This window comes from Rattus norvegicus, chromosome 8, assembly GCF_021556685.1.
Source record: "Rattus norvegicus strain SHRSP/BbbUtx chromosome 8, alternate assembly SHRSP_T2T, whole genome shotgun sequence".
Classification (NCBI taxonomy): Eukaryota; Metazoa; Chordata; class Mammalia; order Rodentia; family Muridae; genus Rattus; species Rattus norvegicus.
The window spans coordinates 46,440,003-46,467,510 of NC_141541.1; the positions used below are offsets into that span (position 1 = coordinate 46,440,003).

The 27,508-nt window shown below is 35.6% G+C and overlaps 2 protein-coding genes and 1 pseudogene across 2 annotated transcripts; all 3 read right to left on the minus strand.

The window, feature by feature from the left end:
• Nucleotides 1-2,542: 2,542 nt before the first annotated feature.
• Or8b51 (olfactory receptor family 8 subfamily B member 51) lies at nucleotides 2,543-3,475 on the minus strand. Its single transcript, NM_001000805.1, has one exon. The coding sequence runs from the start codon at nucleotides 3,473-3,475 to the stop codon at nucleotides 2,543-2,545; it is 933 nt and encodes a 310-aa protein (NP_001000805.1).
• Nucleotides 3,476-7,282: 3,807 nt separating this feature from the next.
• Nucleotides 7,283-8,215, minus strand: Or8b52 (olfactory receptor family 8 subfamily B member 52). The gene has a single exon (NM_001001085.1). The coding sequence runs from the start codon at nucleotides 8,213-8,215 to the stop codon at nucleotides 7,283-7,285; it is 933 nt and encodes a 310-aa protein (NP_001001085.1).
• On the minus strand, nucleotides 14,893-15,836 carry Or8b3b-ps1 (olfactory receptor family 8 subfamily B member 3B, pseudogene 1; annotated as a pseudogene).

The following is a 27,508-nucleotide window of genomic DNA, read 5'->3' on the forward strand; positions in this document are numbered from 1 at the left end:
TGGGATTTTCAGAGAGTATGTTAGCTAAGTGTCACCAATTTTAATGTCCTACTTGAATGGTAAATTCATAGGTAGAATGTTTAACAGTATTGGAAGATTAGAGAATGGTAGTCTGGGGGATGATGATCTAAGGAATTCACAGGAGATATATACAAGGAGATGAAAAAGCAGCAATTCGTATTCTCTGGTAGTGCCAAGTATGAGTCTAGGGTAACAGATAGAGTGGGTGACTGAGTTAGGGTTTTATTACTTTTAGGAGACACCATGACCAAAGCAACTCCTCTAAAGTATAACATTTAATTAGGGCTGGCTTACAGTTTCACATGTTTAATCCATTATCATCACGGTGGGAAGCATGGCGTCATGTAAGCAGACATGGTACTTAAAGAGTCAAGTGTTCTATATCTTGATCTGAAGGTAGCCAAAAGGAGAGATTATCTTCTGCAGGAAGCTAACACAAGGGCCTCTTCCCTGCTGGGCAGAGATAGAGCACAAGAACCCTCCAAAGCCTCCCTACACACTTCATCCAATGACACCACACCTCTTCCAACAAGGCCACAGTTCTTGTGCCACCTCCCATTGTCCAACCACATTCAAACCACCACCATTGATAAGATCTGAAGGCATCCTACCTGTTTTTTGACAGGTATAGCCTATGGTATAGCAGAGAGTATCTGCTGGTATTTATAGTTTATTAAATGTTACTATTTGTTATAAAATTTTTGTTTGATTCATTAGAATTTTGGACACAGGTTTGTTACCTCTATAAAGACAAATCATTATTCCTCATGCTAATTTAGTAACAGTTATTAGGTTTTCTTGCCAATTGACTGTGTGTAGAATTTACAGTTCTATATTGAATAGAAATTTCAAAAGATTTATCAATGTAATATTTAGCCCAGAGCTAGCATTGCATGAGCTCTTTTCCTTGGTCCTCAGGTTACTTAATTTTCGTGTTGTTTCTTAATACTTTGATTTCCTTTTAGCATGCCATTTGCAGAATTATCACTATTTATGACACACTTCATACATCACATTGAAAGACACATTTTATCAATTTATCATTTATTGTTATACCTTGTAATAATTTTCAATTACCAATCATAGAAACAAAAACCCACACTGAGTCTATAGAGATAAGACTAAACACAAAATATTTATTCACTGTGTGTGTGTGTGTGTGTGTGTGTGTGTGTGTGTGTGTATGTGTCTTTATGAATGTGTGGCATACTTTTTTCTGTGTATTTGTGGTATACATACTTCTTGTGTGTGTGTGTGTGTGTGTGTGTGTGTGTGTATTCAGATACATGCATACATGTACATCCATTTTCATAAAAGAAACCTTAGAAAGAGGCTTCTGTTTTCCCTCTTCAATGTCTGAAAAATCTTTCTAACTGGAGTTTCAAACCCCATATGATATTCATTCCTTGGATTTGCTGTCCTTGTGCTACTTGGACAAAACAAATACAGCCCAACTTTATTTCCCAATAAAGTAATCTTCATTACTTGAAACACTATTCACATTATCCTTCATACCCACAATGAGATTAATAAAGTAAGGAGAATATTTGCAATACTCTGCAGAAGAAAGTTAAAATTTTCACAGAAATATGATTTTCAAAATACCTTCAGTGATTCTTTGAATGGAAGGGCTCTTGCTTATTCACTATCTTCTTGTCTGCTAGTCTAATGGCTTTTGTTGGCTCTCTTTCTGTTCTAGATCTTCTTTTCTTGAATTACTAGACCCTTAAGACTTTCAAATTGTTCCATTTTTATTTAGAAGATGAATTCAACCTCCTTTTGAAAACAAAAACAAAACTGCAAGTTAAAATGACCACTTCTCCAACCTTAGAAATGTGTCCTTAACAAAAAAATAATAAAGTTTCAAAGTACAAACATTTTGTTTCCTAAACAATACAAATATGAACATGCAAAATGGTATGTGAATTAATAGAATGATTGAGACCTGCAATAATTGCAAAATTATACACTGTTTATTAAGCTATTGATAATGAATAATTAATATCTATTATATTGATAGTTGAATGAAAATGGAACATAAAAAAGAAAGAATAATCAGATCTTCAATTTACACATATAAGGACAAGCAAGGAAGATAGAAACCCACGTCCACTAGAAATTGGCATCCTAACCTTATTTCATTTGATTTTTTGAAGGACTATTCTAAATTATAAAAGGAATAAAGATAAGTTTGCAATGAGTAGTCAGAAATACATAAGTAGTTTCAGCCCCATTAATTTTAAATGAAAAAGAGAATAGAGAATTATGGAAGTGACAAAAAATAAAGCAAACTCTGCACATTATAAACAAAACTAGAAGAATCAAATTTTCTATTTATGTTACAAAAAAGAGACTAGGCTATATAATTGCAAAAAGGATTTCTGACTGTTCAAAACTGAAACAAAGTAGAATATTTTCTAGATTAAAAACCACTAGGTAAAATTTTGAACTGAAATATTGCCCATAAGTAGAAACGGTCTTTGAGGTCAAACTTAAGAGTCATAAAGGCTAAACCTTACACTCAAAAGTTTTTCTTGCTCAGGGTTTTCCTCAGAGCAACTTTAATGTCTTTGTTCCTCAAGCTATAGAGTAGAGGATTTATCATGGGAATCACGTTGGTATAAAAGACAGAAGAGATTTTTCCTTCATTCATAGACCCACCTGAGGATGGTTTGAAATACATAAATGCACCTGAACCAAAGAACAGAAAAGCAGCAATGATGTGTGAGCTACAGGTGCTGAAAGCTTTGGAACGTCCTTCCGAAGAGCTGATGTGGAAGATGTTGGAGAGAATAAAACCATAGGAGATAAATATAGTTGAAATGGGAACAATGATATTGATGCTCGAAGCAACAAAAATTACAAGCTTGTTGATATATGTGGTTGTGCAGGAAAGCTGGAGCAAAGGAGGAATATCACAGAAGTAGTGGTTGATTGTGTTGGCCTTACAGAAGGTCAGTCTCATTATGCAAATGGTGTGAGCTACAGACTCAGAAAATGCAATAAAGTACGAACCAAGCATTAGTTTCAAACATAATTTAGAGGACATGACAAGATTATACAATAGTGGGTTACAGATGGCCACATAGCGATCATAGGCCATTGAAGTCAATACATAACACTCAGAAATAACAAAGAAACAAAAGAAATAGAGTTGGGTCATACATTCCATGTAAGAAATTGTATTCTTCCTTGTTATTAAGTTCATCAACATTTGCGGAGTGAACACTGAAGAATAGCAGAGGTCTACAAAGGCCAAGTTAAAGAGGAAAAAGTACATAGGGGTGTGAAGGTGAGAATTCAGCACAGTTAGAATTATCAAGAACAAATTTCCCAGAACAGTGACCAGATACATTGCTAGAAACACAAAAAACAGGAGTATTTGTAGATGAGGCTGGTCTGTTAAACCTACGAGAACGAATTCTGTAACCAAAGAGATATTTACTGAGTCCATTCTTCTGGAAGAGAATCTGTGAACACAGAAAATTGAACTATGTTATAGGATAATATACACAGAGTCCTGAATAATTCTCACCTGTGAAATGTATATTGTCAATGTTTCCTCTAGTCATGACTATGTATACAGAGTTAGGTGGTGCAGGTTCAAATAAATTATCAAAAGTCTTTCAAAAATGGTACAAATTTTATCATTATTTATAAAAATATCAAAATATAAAGGAAAAGAATACACTTACAAAGATTCAGTCTTCCCCTACCTCCTGTATTCCATCACTTGAGACATCTCACAATAAAAAAAAATTGGTGTAGATACCTGGAAGTTATAGAATTTGCTAGTGCAGACTCATCTGTCCTGTAGTACGAATGAAAACAGTAATCCTAATTTAAAACTAAAAGAAAAAGTATGAACCATGGAAAGAATGTCTCCTGCCACCATATAAGAGAATTATGAATCTTGGGGTCTTGAATTCTGACAACATAGGAGAACCCCATCAGAGATGTTGCATCTACATTTGGACCCAACACCCCTTAAGCTTTGATCACACTCTAGGCTCTCCTTGGAAGTCTCATTTTGCACAGAAAAGGAAATATCTCCCTGAATTCTCTCATACACTAAGAAATACTTTGGCTTGATGACTTGGCAGGTTGGGAGGACACCAGATATTTTGGGGGAGAGAAAACTATAATCTCAATATGTTAAAAGAAAAAATATATTTTCAACAATATAAAACTAAGTAATGAATATTCATTAATAAGAAAAATAAAATAGAAAGATGAGAGATGGGGGCTGTAGGTATACCTGTAATTCAGAAAATTCTCATTTTCCAGTCCAAACATTTGAGGTCTCTTACTTTCCCACTTATCCATGTTTGTCTGGACAAATATTCCAGATTCCAAAACTCAGATCCTTCACCTCAAGGAAGAATGCATGACATTTAATTTTACTGAACCAATTTCTGAACCGTAGAGCATTATTTGTGCTTAAGGCTTTGAATCTTTCCTGGAAGAGAAAAGGGGCCTTAAAGTGTGGGAGGTGTGTGCTAGTAAGCAAGGTTCGGAGATTGTCTAGGCTTTTCCTCAGAGGAAAGCATTCGGGTTAAAGAAGTAGCTGAGGAAATTCTACAGTACCTTGGATCTTTATTCTTATTTCTGGAGGGATCCACAATTATACTTTCCAATCACCCTAGAGAACCCACATCCCTAGTGTAGTTAGATAGACTTTTGCCTCCCCAATTATCTTGAGCTCGGAAGGGAACTCTGAGGTTATGCTTCCTCCTCTCTTATTTCCTCAAGTTAGTTAATTGCCCAAGGTCTTGCTCCTGAATACTTAAATTCTGTGTCTGAATAATTTAGCTTGTTTTAGAAAGTCAAATCAGTGCTCTGCTTCCAGGGACATCATAGGTGCTATTTTAAAATTTTGTTTCTGAACATAGATATCACAAGCAAGGGGATCATCTCCAAAGACCTCAACCATAGAATGAGAGCTAGGCAAGTAGAAAATTATGTAATTATATTTTAATTAAAAGATTAAAATAAATTAGTAAGAACTCTAAACAATATTTAGAAAATAATATAGAACACAACTGCATCATCTTCCCAGTTCCATTTTCTTAACCTAAGCCCTCCCATAGTCACCAAATCATGCACTCCCTTTCTATAATTTTTATTGCTGCACCACACACACACACAAACATATTCACAAATGCGTAAATAATCAAGTTAAGAAAAACACCATGTATGTTAAGTTCTATATCCATTATGCATTTATACATGTATGGTTGATTGGAAGGTAGTTTACAAAGAGGGCCTATAAATAATGTGGTGAAGAGATCAAAGGAGACGTGAGAAGATGTGTGAGAACTATGCTTAAAGAGTCATAGGTTTTATGGACAAATCTTCCTGTGTCTTGTGTTACTATTTATGATAAATATATACAATGCCAAATTTGAGGAGAAATAATTGTAACTTGAAGTTATGTATTTAATGGGATACATGACACATTCCTATGTAAAAGCTTCAAAAGCTTTTATTAAATGTAGACATTAAAATTATTCAAAATAAGCCTTTCAATATTATGAAAGCACAGATTTACAAAATGTGCGTATTTTTATTAGGAAGACTGCAGACAAAATAAATACACTTGGAAGCACATACAAATTTATGGAGCTTAATCATGCAAAATACATTAATCAGTATACAGAAGCTTTTTTTCTAAGGTAAAGGACATTTTCTTTGTCTTTACAAATTCTGTAAAACTGTGAGACTTAAAATTGGCATTTCTAATGGTAGACACTATGCATCACAATGATGAAATAGATTGGTAGATCACTCGTCTTTTATGAAACTTTATCAAGGAATTCTTTCTCATGTTATCCTTTAGATTTTGGATAAAGCTTGTGGCGTGGCTATTTCCAGAACTCTTTGGCTTTAGTTGATCCTTCTGAAACTGAATGGAAGTTAAGAGAGAGGATAAGTATACCACATATGCGGGATTCCACTGATTTTAAATAGAATCTAATCGTGCCTAAATGAGCATACACAAATGAAGCATTTTAAATAAAAACTTAAGAATATGAAAATTGTATTACTGCCTTAAAATTACTATCTTCAAAAAATTTCCATTCTGGTCCAAATATTACACTTCAGGGAATGCTGCTGTCTTTAAAGTTACACTGCCAAGTCTGAAAAATATGACCTCTTGCTCTCACTTGAAATCCTGCATGATACTCTCCTAGAGTTGCTAATTTCATAGACGATCCATGCAGTAAAAGTAATAATTTCAATGTAAATTGATTTGTTTCAGTGGAAAATTTCAGCTATTTAAAAAAATTATACTCAGGTGTCCTCTGCATAACTTACAGATGCGCATTCACTTTAACAGTTTCAAAAGCAACTGTTTTCACTAGCACCTTATTCAGACAGACAAATATGCATAAATAGAATTTGCAGGACAGCTGGATGAAGTCACAGCACTTATTTTAAAATTTCTATAATTCTTGTTCTGTGTAACTTGCAGACTATTTAAGAATAATGTTAACAAAATCTTTGCCTGTTTTTTTCCATTTTTATTAAGAACATGCATATATTTCTTGTCAAATGATAGGAAATGATTCTTCAAATTACATAGGAAATATACACTAGTATTGACTTTTTCTATTGTTCATGAAGTTTCTTTTCTTCTTTTTTTTTTTTGGCAGTAGTAACAGGTTTTTTTTGAAGGTGAAATTTAAATGTCTGCCTTCTGTACATCCTCCACTGGAGAGCATTATGTTTCCTTTAATTTCTAATGTGACACATGACTATCATATATATATATACATATATGTGTGATATATATATCATATATATATATTTATATATAAAATTGTCATCACTTGCATGCAATCTATTATATTTTTGTTGGTCAGAATTTTTCATACTTAGAAGCAATTAAATCAGCATAAATTATACTGTTATCATACCATAAAGAGAACTTTGCAATGAGTGGGCAGAAATAGGTGAGTTGTTTCAGCTGCATTATTTTAAAAATTAAATAGAATAAAAACTTACAGAAATGACAAAAATGAAGAAGGCATTTAAAACCAAAACTTAGTAGATTCAGAATTCCTTTTTATGAAAGAAAAATAAAAAGACTAGACTTCATAATTGCAACAATAGGTTCTGCCTGTTCAAAACTAAACAAAAAAAGTAGAAAATATTTTGGTAAGAAAAAAATAGGTAATTAAAATCTTTCACTGAAATACTGCGCATAAATAGAAACTATCTTTGTGACTAAACAAAGCACACATACGATACTGTACAGTCAAAAGTTCCTCTTCTTCAGGGTTTTCCTCAGGGCAACTTTAATGTCTTTGTTCCTCAAACTATAGAGTAGAGGATTTATCATGGGAATCACATTGGTGTAAAAGACAGAGGAGATTTTTCCTTCATCCATAGACCCAGCTGAGGAGGGTTTGAAATACCTGATCGCACCTGAGCCAAAGAACAGAAAAGCAGCAATGATGTGTGAGCTACAGGTGCTGAAAGCTTTGGATCGGCCTTCAGAAGAGCTCATGCGGAAGATGCTGGAGAGAATAAAACCATAGGAGATAAATATAGTTGAAATGGGAACAATGATATTGATGCTCCCAACAACGAAAATGACAAGCTCATTGACGTGTGTGGTCGTGCAAGAAAGCTGAAGCAGAGGGGGAATGTCACAGAAGTAGTAGTTGATGGTGTTAGCATCACAGAAGGTCAATCTCAGCATGCATGCAGTGTGAGCTACCGACTCAGAAAATGCAATGAAGTACGAACCAAGCATTAGGTTCAGACATAATTTAGAGGACATGACAAGTTTATACAACAGTGGGTTACAGATGGCCACATAGCGATCATAGGCCATTGAAGTCAATACATAACACTCAGAAATAACAAAAAAACAAGAGAAATAGAGTTGGACCATACATTCCATGTAAGAAATTGTATTTTTCCTTTTTATGAAATTCATCAGCATTTGGGGAGTGAACACAGAAGAATAGCAGAGGTCTACAAAGGACAAGTTAAAGAGGAAAAAGTACATAGGGGTGTGAAGGTGAGAATTCAGCACAGTTAGTATTATTAAAGATACATTTCCCAATGCAGTGATGAGGTACATTGCTAGAAACACAATGAACAATGGTATTTGTAAATAAGGCTGGTCTGTTAATCCTACCAGAATGAATTCAGTCACCAAAGAGATATTTACTGAGTCCATTCTTCTGGAAGAGAATCTGGGGACACAGAAAATAGAGTTATATTAGAGAACAATACAAACACAGTCCTGGATCTTTCTCCCCTGTGAAGTATATGTTGTCAGTATGTCTTTTAGTCATGACTGTATACAGAATAGGCTGGTGCAGGTTCAAATGAATTATCTAAAGTCTCATATTACGTTGGACAAATTTTAGTGTTATTTATGAAAATAATCACAAAATAAAAGTGAAGAATGCACTAACCTAGATTCGGTCTTCCCCCACCTCCTGAATTCCATCACTAGAGACCTTTCTACAACAATGAAAATAGGAAGCAGATACCTGGAAATTAGAGTGATGTTTGCTAGTGCAGATTCACCTTTGCTGTAGTATGAATGAAAACCATATTCGTAATCTAAAACTAAACAAAAAATTAGTTAACCATAGAAATAATGTCTCCTGCCACCATATTAGAAAATTATGACTCTGGAAGACTTGAGCTCTGACCACATAGGAGAAACTCATTGGAGATGTTGCAACTCCAGCTGCAATGGACACATCTTAAAACGTTTTGATCCCACGGTAGGATCTCTCCTGAAGAATAGTTCACTTGAGTCTCATTTTACACAGAAAAGGAAATAAGCTCATTGATTTCCCTCATACATTAAGAAGTACTTTGTATTGATGAGTTGGCACTTTGGGACGACTTCAGTTGGTGGGAGTAAATTATAATAACAATATATTAAATAAAAAATATATTTTCAGCAATATAAAATAAATAACAAATATTTATTAAAAAGAAAAAAGAAAAGGGGGAAAGAGGAGAGAGAGAGAGAGAGAACAAGAGTTAGAGAGCTTTTAGTATACCTGTGATCGAGAAAAATCACAAGTTTCAGTACAAACCTTTATCCATGTTTGTCTGGACAAAGACTTCAGATTCTAAGTCTCAGATCCTTCAGTTCAATGAAGGTATGTACAAGAATTAGTTTCCGCAAACCAATTTCTGAATTGTACAGCATCATTTGTGATTAAGGCTTCAAGTCTTCCCTGGATGAAGAGAAAAGGGCCTCAAAGTGTGAGGTGTGTGTGTGTGTGTGTGTGTGTGTGTGTGTGTGTGTGTGTGTGTGTTTATAAGCAGGTTAGGAGACTGTCTAGGTTTTTCCTCAAAGTAGAGCATTTAGATTGGAGACAGCGCTGAGGAAATTCTATTGTACCCTGGATCTTGATCCTTATTTCCTGAGGGACCCACAATTATTCTCAAACTTTCCATTCACTCTAGAGAACCTGCACCCCAGTGTAGATAGATAGATAGTCTCTTATGTCCCTAATTATTCTGAGCTCAGAAGGGAACTCTGAGTTTATGGCTCTTCCTCTCTTGCTTCACGTTAAGTGAATTGCCCATTAGTCTTGCTGCTGACTGAATTCTCTGTCTGTAAATATTAGTTTTAGTCACCATCAGTGCTCTGCTACCAGAAATATCATAGATGTTATTGAAAAAAAACTATTTCTGAACAGGGTTGACATGAGGAATGGGAACATCTCAAAAGGCCTCAACCCAAGAGAGCTGAAGACAAGTGAAGAATTGTAGCAGTGTTACAATATTCTTTTTCATCTAAGAAACATTCTTCAATTGGTTATCAAATATCAGCCATGAACTCATGCAAAGAAGTAATATTATGTGGAGAGTTTGTTTTTTAATTTATTTATGATGATATATTAGTATATATGTAACCACAATTAATCAAATAGAAGTCCTGAATGTTAGAGAGAACAAGCACTTATGTGCATTGGAAAGGTAGGAGACCAGAAAAGGCAAGTGGAAATTTATGTAATTATATTTTAATTAAAAATAATAGAGATTAAAATAAATGAGTAAAAAGTCTAAACAGTTTTAAGGAAATAAAATTTAACACAACTGCATCATCTTCCCAGTTCCCTTTTCTTACCCCAAGACCTCCCATAGTAACCAACTAAGTAACGGACTCCATTTCTATTATTTTTACTGCTGCAAGCACATACACACACACACACACACCTACACACACACACAACATCTACACAGACATGCACCTACACACACAGACACACACACACCTACAAATATATGCACAAATATGTAACTTGATCACGTTAAGGCAAACACCAGAGTTGTTCAGTTCTATATCAATAATGCGCTTACATATGTATATATATAATACGAATGTAGGTTACAAAGAGGGCCTATAAACCCTTTGACGCAGAGATCAAAGGAGATGGGTGAAGATATGCAGGAAATATGCTCAATGAGTCATAGGTTTTATACACAAGTCTTCCTATGTCTTGTGTTGCTATTTATGATAAAAATATACAATGTCAAATTTGAAGAGAAATAATCGTTTTTTTTTTCTTTTTTTCTTCTTTTTTCTTTTTTTCGGAGCTGGGGACCGAACCCAGGGCCTTGTGCTTGCTAGGCAAGCGCTCTACCACTGAGCTAAATCCCCAACCCCAAGAGAAATAATCTTGACTTGAAGTTATGTATTTAATAGTTTGCAAGATATTCATATATAAAAACATCAAGTAATATATTTAAATCATTCAAATTTAAGCTTTTAATATTTCAAAATGTGCAGATTTACAAAGTGAGTATATTTTTATTATAAAGATTGCAGACAAAATGTATAAACTTGGGAACACATATAGGCAGGGAATATTTTATTTTATTTTATTTTATTTTATTTTTTTGGTTCTTTTTTTCGGAGCTGGGGACCGAACCCAGGGCCTTGCGCTTCCAAGGTAAGTGCTCTACCACTGAGCTAAATCCCCAGCCAGGGAATATTTTAAATGTATTGATCTTATTCCATGCAATAAGAGTATATTAACCAGATTATAGAAGCTTTTCTTTTAAGATGAAGGGGATTTCTTCTTTTTATCTCTATAAATTCAATAGAACTGTGACACTTAAAATTGGCCTTTAGACAGGGAGGTATTATGCATTACAATGATGAATTAGATTTGCAGGTCACTTGTCTTTTATGAACACTTCTTCCAGGACCTCTTTCTCGTGTTCTTTAGATTTTGAATAAAGCTCGCATGCTGGCTATTTCCTGAGTTCTTGCATCTGAGACTGAACTGGAGTTAAGAAATAGAAAAAGAATACAGCATATACTGGGCTCCTTTGATTTAAATAGTGCCCAAATGTGCCCTCATCAGCATACATGAATGAAGTATTTTAAATAGAAAATAAAGAGTCCGAAAATTGTATTATTACTTTAAAAGTACTATCTTCAAAAGTTTTTCTTTCTAGTCCAACCATAACCACACTCCAGAGAACGCTGCTGTCTTTAAATTCTGTATCAATTAAGTCCCAAAAATTACGACTTCTTTCCCTCACTTGAAATCCAGAATGATACTCACTTAGGTTGGCAATCTTTCTAGATGATCCTTGCAGAAAAATTAATAATTTCAACATAAATTATTTTGCTTCATTTGAAATATATGAGCTACTTAAAAATTATAAACTACAGTAGCTTCAACATTTCCCTTATTTGTTTTAATATGTATAAATAAAATATTAAATTGAGCAAATCAAGTTACCGCTATCTTCATTTTTATTGAGAATAATATAAAATCACAAAAGCCTATGGATTATTTTGGTATACTCATAGCACCAAGCATTTTACTCCGTGCAAATAGATAAGCAGAAAGATGGATCAATAGATAGATATAGACAGTTAAATAGATATAAAATAGAGTTATGCCAGAGTCTTAATGTCTGTCATCTATCAAAGTCAATATTGACCTGTCCCAGTGAATATCAATGCGCACAGTCTTTCTAGTACAGGTAAAGCTTTATCTCCATCCTTTGGAACCTGCTAATAATGGCGAGCTTTGCAACTGTACTGTGTAAGGAAAGTCAAGTTTGGTGAATCTCTCAGAATGGACCATTCTCATTGGGTATGTGCTTGTCCTACTAAAAGGGACAAAAAGTTATAAGATATTTTGTTTGCCTTGTCTTTTCCCTTAACTTAGAGATAATTGACATTGGAACTTTACTTTCTCTATTTTTTTTCTTACAATGAAATTACTCAGGTATACTCTGTATAACTTACAAAGGCACATTCACTCTAAGAGTTTCAAAAGAAACATCATTCACTAACACTTTACTCACATGGACAAATATTCATGAATAAAATCTGAAGTAGACAGAATTGACTGTGGCACAACAGAATTTTACCATTTCCACAATTTCTCATTCTGTGTAATGTGTGTACTCTTTAAGAATAGTGTCAATGAAACCCTTGGCTCTTTTTTTCCCATTTTTATTTAGAACATGCATATATATTTTCATCAAATTATGGAAAATAGTTCTTCAAATGATATAGTAAATCTGCACTAGGGTTGAATGCCATCCATGTTCTTATACTTTCTTACTCCACACTAATACGGTTTTCAAAATGTAATTTAAACATCTGTTTTCTTCTGCACATCCTCCACTGGAAAGCATCATATTTCCTGTCATTGCTAATGTGACACATATGCAAGGCTCAGTCAAGGCTACCACACAGATAGCATTTTTCAATTGCATGAAATGTGTTATGCTTTTCTTGGTGAGAATTTTCATAGCTAGATGCAATTTACCCAGCATTAACTACACTCTTACCATCTCCTTATCATATCCTAAGGACACCTGTCAGTGAGGATTTGAAAATACTGAATACAGATGATGATACCCAATGATGGGAAGACCTCCCATGAGCTCATCATACAAAAGCAGCCAATAGATCCAATGAAGCCTTCATCAAAATTTCAGTCCAATTCTTCACAAATATTGAAAACCCATAAGCACCTCTCCCACACACATATTTATATAAAATAACTTAAATGATGTTGGTTTGGGTTTTGGGTAGAATTTATAACTATTCGTGGACTGACCTTAAACAAACTTTGGGAAATTTGTCTAATGCACTTAAGGAGGTGATTTTTGTAAAATAAAAATATAAATTCTGGTGTTGAAGATGGTCTTGTGTTGGAATATTATCATTCCTTTCAGTTATGATTTATTATGTAAAATTACATAAGCATACCTTTGTGAACTTGTTCTGAGAAAAATGATCTACAATTCAGAAAATTGCTTCAGGGGCTGAGAGATTGCTTCAGTGAGTAAAGTCCTAGCTGCTCATGTGTGAGGACTGGCGAGTGCTGAATGATTCAACACCGAAGTCCCACCCAGATCTTCCCACTATATGACAATGATACACTGCTATCATTAGTCAGCCCTTCCCATCTACAACATTAAAAATGCTGTAAGGAAAGTCACTTAGCCTATCACCAGATCACAGGGTCAATAACTCCCAAGGAGAAGGGAGGGCCACAGCATCACTCCATTTTCTCTGTTTCAGCTCCATGTCCTTGCCTTCACTTATTAAATGATATTAAGTGGTTTTCAGTTGCTGATACATTATGTTGTTATTTCTATATCCTGGATATGCCTTTATTTCATGTATGACCTACAAGTATTCATCTAATCTGAGAAACCTGAAAGTATTTCATTGCTGCAATGCTCTCAGTTTAATGAATTTTCTTTGCTACATTTTTTTCTTCTAGGTTTAGTGATTTCCAAAAGATAACTCTTAGCAGGCCAAACATATTTTCTAAAGATTAATTCTTTAAATTTTATGCATGATTTTGGTTCCTTTTAGAGGAATAACTTCTTTTGCATGCTTTTCTTTGTGTATATTTGTGATTTCATAATAAAAACACTTTAATTTTTTATTTTTTCTATGAAATTAGTATGTTGTGAATCAACGTGATAGCTGTAAATCTGATTCTGAGTGTTCTATTATATCCTATGAATTTGTGTGCTCTTATTTAAAAAAAACAATCTGTTACAGTGTCATATTGTCCCAGTTTTAGAAGCTTTTCATATAAATATGATCACTCAGTTATGTTTAGAAGTGGAATCCAGGAAATTTTCAGTTTCATGACATTTATTGCAGTAATTGTTAGCAAAAGATAAAAGGTAGTGAGGAAGGATCAGTGAATAGAAACCTCGAATTAAAGAAAATCTTATATCTCAAAGAGACAAAGGGAAATTTTGTGGCAAAAGTTCAGACTGGGAACAGTTTTAAAAGCTTTAGAAACATAACAGGAAGTCTCCTTTCAAAAAGTAACCATCCATACCAGAAAATGAATGTGATCACATGCTTGAGTAAGCCTACATGTACACACTGATGCATTTGAGGCATGGCAAAGCAAGCCAAAGGCTGCACGTTTAAGAGCCTTGGCTACAGATTTACAGTCAATTGTGCTCCTCAGAGTTGCTTCCCTTGATGGGGAGCTTTGTCGATGCTATAGGCCATTGTAGTTTTTATCCGAATTTAAATTATATATTATTTTTGTTAGTTATACTACTAAATCCATGCTGTTATCCAAACATGATATACTATTTTTATGGTCATACATTAGGTAATATATACCTGAAATCTTTAAAATAAAGGTGGGAAAATTATTGAAAATCTAGAGTAATGATATGCCACAGCCTTTGTGTTAACATGTCATTGTTGTAACAGAAACTTGTAAGAATATCGGTAGCAGCTTTTAACACAAAAGCAATGCATGCTAAAGCCACATTGGTATGAACAAAATGTCTTCATGGAAACAGCAGTAAAGTTGAAGAATTTTTAAACTTAAATTTTAATTCTTTATATTATTTCATTTCTAATCAGGTTATGAATCTGCTGTGGACTTTAATCATAACTTTCTTCAGTGCTACTTTGACATCCTTGTTCCTCAAACTGTAGATTAGAGGGTTGAGCATTGGAACCACATTAGTGTAAAAAACAGAAGAAATTTTTCCTTGGTCCATAGATCCAGAATGATTAAAGTACATGAATGTCCCTGACCCAAAAAACATAGAAATTGCCATAATGTGGGAGCTACAGGTATTGAAGGCTTTTGACCTTCCTTGTCTGGATTTGATGTTTAGAATGCTGCCAAGGATGAAAACATAGGAAATGAGGATCGTACAGCTGGGGACTGTGATGTTAATACCCCCAACTATGAGAACGATGACCTCATTGACATATGTACTGGTGCAGGAAAGTTGGAGGAGAGGCAGAATATCACACAAATAAAAGTTGATGACCTTGGCATTGCAGAAAGTTAGTCTGAGCATGCAGCCTGTGTGGGCAGAGGCTCCAGCGAATGCCATCCCATAAGAAGCAAAAGATAGCATAAAACAGACTTGAGGAGACATGGTGACCTTATACAGGAGAGGATTACAGATGGCCACATACCGATCATAGGCCATTGAGGTCAACATGTAGCATTCAGTGATGACAAAAAAGAGAAAGAAAAACAGTTGAGTCATGCAACCCTCATAGGAGATGGAGTTCTTCTCAGAGACAAAGTTCAGCATTTTGGGACTGAAAGCAGAAGAGTAGCTGAGATCAATGAAGGAGAGGTTGAAGAGGAAGTAGTACATTGGAGTGTGCAGATGAGGATTGAGGCCAATCAGAATAATCAGTCCAATGTTTCCCACCACTGTGATTATGTAGATTATTAGAAACAAGAAAAAGAGAGGCAGCTGGAGCTCTGGACAATCGTCAAACCAGCAAGGACAAACTCGGTCACAAAGGAGCCATTTCCAGCCAGCATGCTTACCATTGAAAATCTGGGTAGACAAAATTATTTCATCAGCAGATATCTTTGTGATCTGTTTTCAAGCTCTTGTTCATGACAAATGAACCAAGATAATTTAAATTCTCCTTTGTATTGTGGCATTGAAACTTACTGCAACAACACACTGATTTTTAGATCAGTATCACTTCTATCTATGTGAGCTATTTCTCTCTTTAATGAAAAATGAAGAGACAGAATGATCAAATAAAGACTACTGGCAAACTTATTCAGGCTATCTTTCAAAGTTTCTAGTTATCTAATATTTAACTTCCTGATTGCTATCCCTGCTTAAGTTATTTACTAAACACTCCCGTTCTATCATAATAACCAGGAGGAAAACATTCTGGTAGAAGAGCCTTGCTTTTGTTCCAATTCCTAGAAGGGAATCTGAACCAGTCTATTGGGTTCCAGATATCCTGCTTCAACTTTGGTAATAACTTTGGGGAATATCTGTTACCTCAGATTCACGTGTAACTACATACACTTCTTTTCAACACATTCTCTTCAACCTGTAGCCTAAAGTAGAGAATTAATTCAGAGTCATAATTATGCTCGCAAAGATGTATGAGAGAAATATATCAACACATCAGTGCTAGTTATAGTGTTTATAAAATACTTATAAATATTTTTATATAATCTTTCTGTATTGTAGTGCACAACAGCATTTTATGAAAGAGATAATCTCTCCTTTCTGGATGCTGCTATATTCTTGATGAGTTTCCTGGAGCTGAAATACTTGTAATGATCCCAGAATGAGAATAAACCAAGATAAAAATAACAAAAAAGACAGTAGAGTGGAAGCCCTGCTGCAATTTTGATCCTATTGCTAATACACGTGGATAAATAAATACAGGAGATTGAGACCAAAGAAACTTGCATTTTTTTTCCCTCTTAGTCCACTTGGTGCTGGCTGATTCTTCTTGAAACTCACCTCTGCTAATGCTGAAGAAAAACTAGTTTTTGATGTGTTAGAGCTAACCAATGCAGCTAAAGACTCTTGTTTCCCTTAATCTGCCAAATACCTTGAAAACAGGATGTTACAGGAATCAGTATCAGAGGTAGTTCAAATTTGCTGTTATGAATGTACCAAGAGTATATGAAGGAAGGCAATATACCAGACCTCAGAGCAACCATGTTCTCCAGCACACTGCATTTGTTTGAGGCTTTTCATATTTTCAGACCTCATTATAAATGCAGCAGTGCATCTCTCTTATGCCTTCTCTAAGATAAACAAGTAGAAAGAGAAGAAATAATGATTTGTGTTTATTTCCCAATACATGATAATAGATGTGAACTCCTCACCAGAGATTAAACAGTCCCCAGAGTACACAAGAATACAGTCTCTAAAGTCATTCGTAAATTTGCACCTAGACATGTTGACATTAATATTTCTTATCATTCTAGTATATTACTTTTATTGAATGAAGTATTATTTAATGATTTTTATAAAGCTTCAATATCTTGAGCATCATTAAGTTTCAATAATAAATTCTGTTTACTTTCTAGGGACGAAATTTTTCATTCAGTTATTTTTAATAGCAAATATTACCTATACAGAGTACTAGGTTTTATATGATATTTTCACACATAAATATAGTATGATTTCATCACAGTCATCTTTTGGTTGTATTTTCTTACCTTCCTTCCTGTTTTTCCCTTTTGCATACTCAGCAGTTCACTTTCACGTACCCTCTTCCCATACTCTGTATCTGAACAGAAAGATCTGACTCTTGTTCCAATTTTATTTATTTATTTATTTACTTATTTATTTATTTATTTATTTAGTTAGTTAGTTAGTTAGTTATTTTTACATTTCAGATTTTATTCCCCTCCTGGCCCACCCCCCCAACCATTCCACATGCCATATCTCCTCCCAGCCCCCGCCTGAGTCTCCATAAGCATATTCCCACCCCACCCAGCCCACCCAGCCCACCAGACTTCTAAACTTCCTGAAGTCTCCAGTCTCTTGAGGGTTAGGTGCATCTTTTCTGTCGGAACCCAGGCCTGGGAATCCTCTGTTGCATATGTGTTGGAGGTCTCATCTCAGCTGGTGTATGCTGCCTGGTTGGTGATCCAGTGTTTGAGAGATCTCAGGGCTCTAAGTTAATTGAGACTGCTGATCCGCCTTCAGGGTTACCCTCTTCCTCAACTTCCTCGAGATTTTCCCTAATTCAACCAGAGGGGTCAGCAGCTTCTGTTTCTTGGTTGGTGGCATATATCTGCATCTGACTCTTTCAGCTACTTGTTGGGTCTTTTGGAGGGCAATCATGATTGGTCCCTTTTTGTGAGTGCCCCATAGCATCGGTAATGGTGTCAGGTCTTGAGCTGGATCCTACTTCACATCTGTCCCTGTAACTTTGTTTCCCATCTCTTCATTTCCCATCTCTTCATTTCCATTCCTGCATTTCTTTCAGACAGGTCAGAGATTTGACTATGCGATAGCAACCCTATCCCTTATTTGATGCCCTGTCTTTCTGTTGGAAGTGAGTTCAGTAAGTTCCGTTTTGCCACTGTAGGGCATTCCATCTAGGGTGCCCTTTTTGAGACCTGAGGATCTCTTACTTCCCAGGTCTTTGGTGCATTCTAGGACATCCTTCCAACCCCCTTCTTCCTGAGTTCACCTGTTTCCATTTTTTCTGCAAGCCCTCAGGGTTTCAGTCCCTTTCCCCCACCCCATACCCGATCATGTTCTCATCTCCCTCCACCCCCATTCCCTTTACCTCCCCTGTTCCTCCCTCCCTCAACCCTTGTGGTTGCTTTCTTCTCCCTCCCAAGTGGGACTTAGGTGTCCTCACTTGGGCATTTCAGCTTCTTGACATTTTTGAGTTCTGTGGATTGTATCTTGGATATTCTGAACTTTTTGGGGGGGTGCTTAAGATCCACTTATTAGTGAGAGCATACTGTGCATGTCCTTTTGGACATTTTACCTCACTCAGGATGATATGTTCTAGTTTCATCCATTTGTCTGCAAAACTCAGGATGCCTTCTTTCGTAATAGCTGGGTAGTATTCCATTGTGTAAATGAAGGTTTTCTGTATCCATTCTTCTGTCAAGGGACATCTGGGTTGTTTCCAGCTTCTTGTTATCACGAATACTACGAACATAGTGGAACATGTGCCTCAGTGACATAGTGGGGCATCTTTTTGGTATATTCCCAAAAGTGGTATTTTTGGGTCTTTAGGTAGATCTATTTCCAATTTTCTGAGGAAGCTATAAATTGATTTCCAGAGTGGTTGTACCAATTTGCAGTCCCACCAGCAATGGAGAAGTGTTCCTCATTTTCCACATCCTTGCCCACATGTGTTGTCACCTGAGGTTTTTGATCTTAGCCATTTTGACTGGAGTCAGGTGGAATCTCAGAGTTGTTTTGATTTGCATTTCTCTGATCACTAAAGGACTTTGAACATTTCTTTAGTTGTTTCTCAGACATTCAAGATTCCTCTGTTGTGAATTCTCAGTTTAGTTCTATACCCCGTTTTAATTAGGTTGTTTGGTTTTCTGGTGGTTAACTTCTTGAATTCTTTATATATATTACATATTAGCCCTCTGTCAGATGTGGGATGAGTGAAGATTTTTTCCCCAATCTATAAGATGCTGATTTGCCTTACAAAAGTTTCCAGTTCCATAAGGTGTGGTTAATAAATTCTTGACCTTAGGACATGAACCATTGGAGTTCTGTTTAGAAAATTTCAGTGTATCTGGTTTTATGTTGAGGTCCTTGATCCCCTTGGACTTAAGCTTTGTGCATGGTGACAAATATGGGTCTGTTTTCATTTTTCTACATACAGACAGCCAGTTAGACCAGTACCATTTATTGAAGATGCTTTCATTTTTCCACTGTATGTTTTTTGGCTTCTTTGTCAAAGATCAAGGGTGTGTAAATGTGCGGTTTTATTTCTGGGACCTAAATTTTATTCCATTGATCAACCTGTCTGTCTCTGTACCAATACCATGAGGATTTTTATCACTATTGCTCTGTAGTAGAGCTTGAGGTCAGGGATGGTGATTCCTCAAGTGTTCTTTTATTGTTAAGAATTGTTTTCTTTATTCTGGTTTGTTTGCCCTCCCAGATAAATTTGAGAATTATTCTTTCCACATCTTTGAAGAATTGTTGGGATTTTGATGGTGATTGCAGTGAATCTGTAAATTGCCTTTGGTAGGATGGCCATTTTTCTTACATTAATTCTGCCAAACCATGAGGATGGGAGATCTCTCCATTTTCTGAGATATTCTTTGATTTCTTTCTTGAGAGCCTTGCAGTTCTTATCATAAAGTTCTTTCACTTATTTTGTAAGAGTTACCCCACGATGTTTTATATTATCTGTGACCATTGTTAAGGGAGTTGTTTCCCTAATTTCTTTCTCAGCCTGTTTAGCATTTGTATAAAGGAAGACTACTGAGTTATTTGAGTTAATTTTATATCTAGCCACATTGCTGAAGTTGTTTATCAACTGGAAAAGTTCTCTGGTAGAATTTTTCAGGTTGCTTATGTAGACTAACATACCATCTGGAAATAGTGGTACCTTTAATTCTTCTTTGCCAATTTGTATCCCCTTGATCTCTTTTTGTTGTCTTATTGTTCTATCTCGCACTTCAGGAACTATATTGAATAGATAGGGGGAGAGTGGGCATCCTTGTCTTGTCCCCAAAGTGGAATTGCTTCAAGTATCTTTCCATGTAACTTGATGTTTACTGTTGGTTTGCAGTAAATTGCTTTTATTATGTTTAGGTATGGACCTTGAATTCCTGATCTCTCCAATACTTTAAACATGATGGGGTGTTGTACTTTATCAAATGCTTTTTCTGCATCTAAGGAGATGATCATGCGATTTTAAGTTTGTTTATATGGTGCATTACCTAAATGGATTTTCACATATTGACCAACCTTGCATTCCTAGGATAAAGCCTACTTGATTGTGGTAAATGATGGTTTTGATGTGTTTTTGGATTTCATTTGCAAGAATTTTATTGAGTATTTTTGCATTGATATTCATAAGTGAGATTGGTCTAAAGTTTTTTTTTTTCTTTTGGTAGGGTCCTTGTGTGTATCAGAGTAATTGTGGCTTCATAAAATGAATTAGGTACTATTCTATTTTATGGAGTAGTTTGCGCAATATTGGTATCAGGTCTTCTTTGAAGGTCTGGTAGAATTCTGACCTAAATCAATCTGGCCCTGGGCATTTTTTTGTAGGGAGGTTTTTAATGACTTCTATTTCCTTAAGAAAATGAGATAGGGTCCTGTTTAGAATGTGTACCTGCTCTTGGTTTAACTTTATTATGTGGTTTGTTTCTGGAAAACCATCCATTTCATCTAGATTTTTTCCAGTTTTGTGAGTATAGTCTTTGGTAGTTGGATCTCATAATTTTTGAATTTCTTCAGTTTCTGTTGTTATGTCTCCCTTTTCACTTCTGATTTTGTTAATTTATTTACTCCCTTTTGACCCCTTAATTAGTTTGGCTAGGGGTTTATCTATCTTGTTGATGCTTTCAAAGAACCAGCTTTTGGTTTTGCTGATTCTTTGTATTGTTCTCTTTGTTTCTATTTGCTTGTTTTTAGCTATAAGTTTGACTATATCCTGCTGTCTAATCCTACAGTGAGTTTGATTCATTTTGTTCTCAAGTTTTCAGGTGTCCTGTTAAGTTGCTAGTGTAAGATCTCTCCAGTTTCTTTACTAGGACATTTACTGCTATGAATTTTCCTTTTAGCACTGCTTTCCTTGTGTCCCATAAGTTTGGGTATGATGTGCCAACACTTTCATTAAATTCCAGAAAGTTTTTAGTTTCTTTCTTTATTTTATCACTGAGCAAATTATTATTGAGTATAGAGTTGTTCAGTTTCCACATGTATGTAGGCATTTCTGTTGCTTTTGCTAATATTGAAGACAAGCTTTAGGCCATGGTGGTCTGATAGGACACGATTGTTTATCTCAATTTTGTTATATCGGTTGAAGCCTGTTTTGTGCCTAATTATATAGTCAATTTTGGAGAAGGTCCCATGAGGTGCTAAAAAGAAGGTGTATTTTTTTGTTTTAAGGTGAAATGTTCTGTAGATATCTGTTATATCAATTTGGTTCATAACTTCTGTAAGTTTCTCTATCTCTTTAGTGTCTGTTTCAATGACCTGTCCATTGGTGAAAGTGGGGTGTTGACGTCTCCCACTATTAATGTCTGGGGTTCAGTGTGTGTTTTGAGCATTAGTAAAGTTTCTTTTGTGAATGCGGGTACTCTTTTATTTGGGGCACAGATGTTCTGAATTGAGACTTTCTCTTAGTGGATTTTCCCTTTGATGAATATGAAGAGATGTTCTTCATCATGCTTAGTAGATTTGGTTAAAAGCCTATTTTATTGGATATTAGGCTGGCAACTCCAGCATGTTTCTTGGGACCGTTTGCTTGGAAGATTTTTTTCCATTCTTGTACTCTGAGATAGTATCTATCTTTGTTAATTATGTGTTTCTTGTATGCAAAAATTGTTGCATCTTGTTTGCATATCCTATATGCTAACTTATGTCTTTTTTATAGGTGAGTTGAGTCCCTTAATATTAAGAGATATTAAAGACAGATGACTGTTGCTTCCTGTTTTATTTGTTTTTTCAAGGTAACTTTATGTGTTTGTGGTTTTTTTTTTTTTTTTTTTTTTGGATTTGATGTGAGGTGGTTAGTATGCCTTATCTTTGGTTGAGGTATCTTCCTTTTATTGCAGTTTTCCTTCTAGGATCCTCTGTAGAGCTGGATTGGTAGATAGATAATGTTGGAATTTGGTTTTGTCCTGAAATATTTTGGTTTCTCCATCTATGTTAATTGAGAGCTTTGCTGGGTAGAGTAGCATGGACTGACATATATGTTGTCTTAGAATCTTCATGACTTCTGACCAATCTCTTCTGACTTTCATAGTCTCTGTAGAGAAGTCTGGTGTGATTCTGATAAGTCTGCCTTTATATGCTACTTGGCCCTTTTGCCGTGCAGATTTTAATATTCTTTCTTTATTCTGTGCATTTAGTATTTTGATTATTATATGACGAGAGAAGAGAATTTTCTTTTCTGGTCCCATTTGTTTGGTGTTCTGTAGGCTTTTTATACCTTTTTGGACATCTTTTTCTTTGGACATCTTGGGAAAGTTTTGTTCTATGATTTTGTTTAAGATGGTTTCAAGTTCTTTGAGTTGGGAATCTTCATTCTCCTCTGTTTGAATTATTTTTAGATTTGGTCTTTTCATTGTGCCCTGGATTTCCTGGATGTTTTGGGTTATGAGTTTTTTTATGTTTGAATTTCCTTTGACTGTGTGTCTATCTCTTCTACAGGATGTCCTATACCTGAGATTCTCTTCACTATCCCATGTATTTTGTTGGGGATACTTACATCTGTAATTCCTGACCTCTTTCTTAGGTTTTCCATTTCCTGGTTTGCCTTCATTTGTGTTTTCTTTATTGTTTCTACTTCTACTTTTAGGTATTGGGCTGCTTTAAGCAATTCCTTCACCTCTTTGATTTTGTTTTCCTGTATTTCTTTAAGGGATTTATTTTTTTCCTCTTTAAGGGATTCTACCTGTTTACCTGTATTTCTTTCAATAAGTTATTTATATCCTCCTTAAAGAACTCTATCATCTTCATGAAATAGGATTTTAGATTAGCTTCCTGATTTTCAGGTGTGTTGGTGTGTCCAGGGCTTGCTGTGGTGAGAGAACTGGGTTCTGATAGTGCCCACCAATACTGGCTTCTGTTGCTTATGTTCTTATACTTGCCTCTCATCATCTGGTTATCTCTAGTGTTTGCTGGTCTGAGTGACTCTGTCTCTAGTCTGCCTCTTTCGTTCCTGGAATGCTTCAATGGGGGTGAGGTTTAGTGGACTGTGTTTTCTATTTCTTTGTGTTCAGCCACACTCCAGGGAGGCTTTCAGTCTTTTGGGTCAGTTGCCCTTCATGCCAAAGGGTCCTTGGGACATCTTCAGACTGTGGTGTCAATTGACCAGTTGTCCTATATACAAAGGAATTCCTGGAATGCCTTCAAGCTGTGTTTTCCTGGGTGCAGTGAATCTCCTGGGATGTCTCTGGTTGTGGAGTCACATGCTCTGGGTGTTGCAGATCTCTTGGGATTCCTCAGGCTATGGTATCAAATGTTTTGAGTACAGTGGTTCTTCTGGTATGCTTCAGGATATGTTAAATATTCTCAATGCAGCAGACCCTCAAATGCTGAATGTAGCAGATACTCTGGTTTATCTCAGGATATAGCCTCTTCCAGAGAGCAGACTAGCTAGCAGTCTGTTCCTACAGAAAGGACCATGCGAGGAGGGTGGGGGTTTGGTGGTATTTAGCAGGTGGGATTTGGGGGTATGGTGGATACCCAAGTTCACTGGCTTCCAGTGGCAGCTGCTGGACTTGGGGGTAGGTTGTGGGGGGTTCTTACCAAATGCTGAGAGTAGCAGATCCTCTGGAATGTCTCAGAATATAGCCTCTTCCTGGGGTCAGACTTGCTAGCACTCTGTCCCAGAGAAAGAATCAGTCAAAAGGGTTTGGTATTCAGCAGGAAGCAGTGGGTCCTCTGGTCTCAATATTTGAGACATAATTTCACTATGTAGCTTAGGTTGGCCTCAAACTCATTATTTTTTGCAAGCTAGATTTGAACTCACATTCCCCCCACATCTTTCTTTAATATACCGGAAGCACAATCATTTACCATCATGCCCAACTCTCTCCAGTTTCTTGGACATATAAACTGATTGCATGAAAAAGCTTTAGGAATGATGCCCCGATATAAATCTATATCTTGCAAATCCTGATTTTGACATTGTAAAATACAAACTTAGCAGAGATATTCCTGGCAAATTTGAAAACTCAAACCTTCTGATCTCCATCTGCAACATTCTGGTCTCCATCTGCAGCCTTCCAGTCCTCATCTCATGATGATAATAGAGGATTTTAAGAAGGACACAAATAACTCCCTTAAAAAAATACAGGAGAACACAGGCAAACAAGTGGAAGCTGTTAAAGATGAAACACAAACATCCCTTAAAGAATTACAGGGAAACACAACCAAACAGGTTAAGGATTTAAATAAAATCATCCAGGATATAAAAATGCAAATAGAAACAATAATGAAATCATAAAAGGAGACGACCTTGAAGATAGAAAATTTAGGAAAGAGATCAGGAGTCATACATGGAAGCATCACCAACAGAATACAGGAGATAAAGTAGAGAATCTGGGGGGCAGAAGATAACATAGAAAATATTGACACAACCATCAAAACAAAAAAGTAACACAAAATGCTACTAAACCAAATATAAAGGAAATCCAGGACACAATGAAAGATCAAACCTAAGGATAATAGGTAGAGAAGAAAATGAAGATTCTCAACTTAAAAGGTCAGTAAATATATTCAACAAAATTATAAAAGAAACTTATCTAACCTAAAGGAAGAGATGCCCATAAACATAGAAGAAGCCTTCAGAACTCCAAATGGATTGGACCAGAGAAGAAATTCTTCCTGTCACATAATAGTCAAAACACCAAATGCACAAAACAAAGAAATAATATTTAAATCAATAAGTGAAAAAGGTCAAGTAACATATAAAGGCAGATCTATCAGAATTATACCAGACATCCCACCAGAGACTACGTAGGAAAGCCGGAAGATCCTGGGCAGATGTCATACAGACCCTAAGAGAACACAAATGTCAACCCAGGTTACTATATCTAGGAAAACTCTTAATTACAATAGAGAAACCAAGATATTCCATGACAAAGCCAAATTTACACAATATTCTTCCAAAAATCCAGCCCTAGGATACCAGATGGAAAACTCCAACACAAGGAGGGAAACTGCATCCTAGAAAAAAGCAAGAAAGTAATCTTCATGCAGCAAACTGAAAATAAGAGAGCCACACAAACATAATTCCACCTCATTCAACAAAATAACAGGAAACAACAATCAGTATTCCACAAGATCTCTTACCATCCCTGGACCCAATTCCCCAATAAAAAGACATTAACTCACAGACTGGATATGTAAGGAGGACCCAGCATTTTGCTGCATACATATTACCTCAGAGGTAAAGGCTAGAAAACAATTTTCCAACCAAATGGTTCCAAGAAACAAGCTGAAGTAGCCATTCTAATATCTAATAAAATAGATATAAACCAAAAGTTATCAAAAAAGATAAGGAAGGACATTTCATAGTCATCAAAGGAAAAATCCACCAAGATGAACTCTCAATCTTGAATATATGCTCCAAATGTAAGGGTACCTACATTCATAAAAGAAACCTTACTAAAGCTCAAATCACACACTGCACCTCATAAAATAATAGTGGGAGACTTCCACTCCCCACTTACAGCAATGGACAGATCATGGAACAGAAACTAAACAGAGACACAGAGAAACTAGCAGAAGTTATGAACCAAGCAAATTTAACAGATATCTATAAAATATTTCAACCTGAAACAAATGGATATAACTTTTTCTCAACATCTCATGATACCTACTCCAAAATTGACCATACAATCAATCACAAAACAGGCCTCAACAGATACAAGAGAATGGAAGTAATCCCATGCATCCTATCCGATCACCACAGACTAAGGCTAGACTTCAACAACAATAGCATCAGCAGCAACAACAACAAAAAACAAACAAACAAACAAACAAACCACAGAAAGCCCACATACATATGAAGCTGAACAATGCTCTACCTTGGTCAAGAAAGAAATAAAGAAAGAAATTAAATATTTTATGAAAATGAATGCACAATATAACCAAATTTATGTGACACAACGAAAGCAGTGCTAAGAGGAAAACTCATTGTACTGATTGCTTACACACACACACTCACACAAAAAAGAACAATAAAAACTGGAAAGAGCATACAGTAGCTGCTTGACAGCACACACATAAAAGTTCTAGTAAAAAGAAAAGCAAATACTCCCAAAAGGAGTAGATGGCAGGAAATAATCAAACTCAAGACTGAAATCAACCAAGTAGAAACAAAAAGAACTATACAAGAATCAGCAAAACCAGAATCTGGTACTTTGAGAAAGTCAATAAGATAGGTAAACCATTAGTCACACTAACCAGAGGGCGCAGAGGGAGCATTTAAATTAACAAAATGAGAAATTAAAAGGGAAACAAAAAAACAGAAACTGAAGAAATTCAGAATATCATTAGTCCTACTACAAAACCTGTACTCAACAAAACTGAAAAACCTGGATTAAATGAACAGTTTACTAGACAAATACCAGGTACCAAAATTAAATCAGGATCAGATAAACCATGTAAACAGTCCTATATGGCCTAAAGAAACAGAAGCCCTTATTAACAGTATCCCAACAACAACAAAAACAAAACAAAACAAAAACAAACAAACAAAAAAACAAAAAACAAAAAATAATCAAGACCAGATTGGTTTATTGTAGAATTCTAACAGATCTTCATAGAAGACTTAATTCTGATACTGTTCAAACTATTTCACAAAATAGAAACAGAAGGTACACTACCCAAGCCCTTCTATAAATCCACAATTATGCTTATACCTAAAGCACACAAGGACCATACAGAAAAAAGAACTCAAGATATTTACTGGCCCTTTAAGTTGGGAATCTTCATTCTCTTCTATATCTATTATCCTGGGTTTGATCTTCCCATTGTGTCCTGGATTTCCTGGATG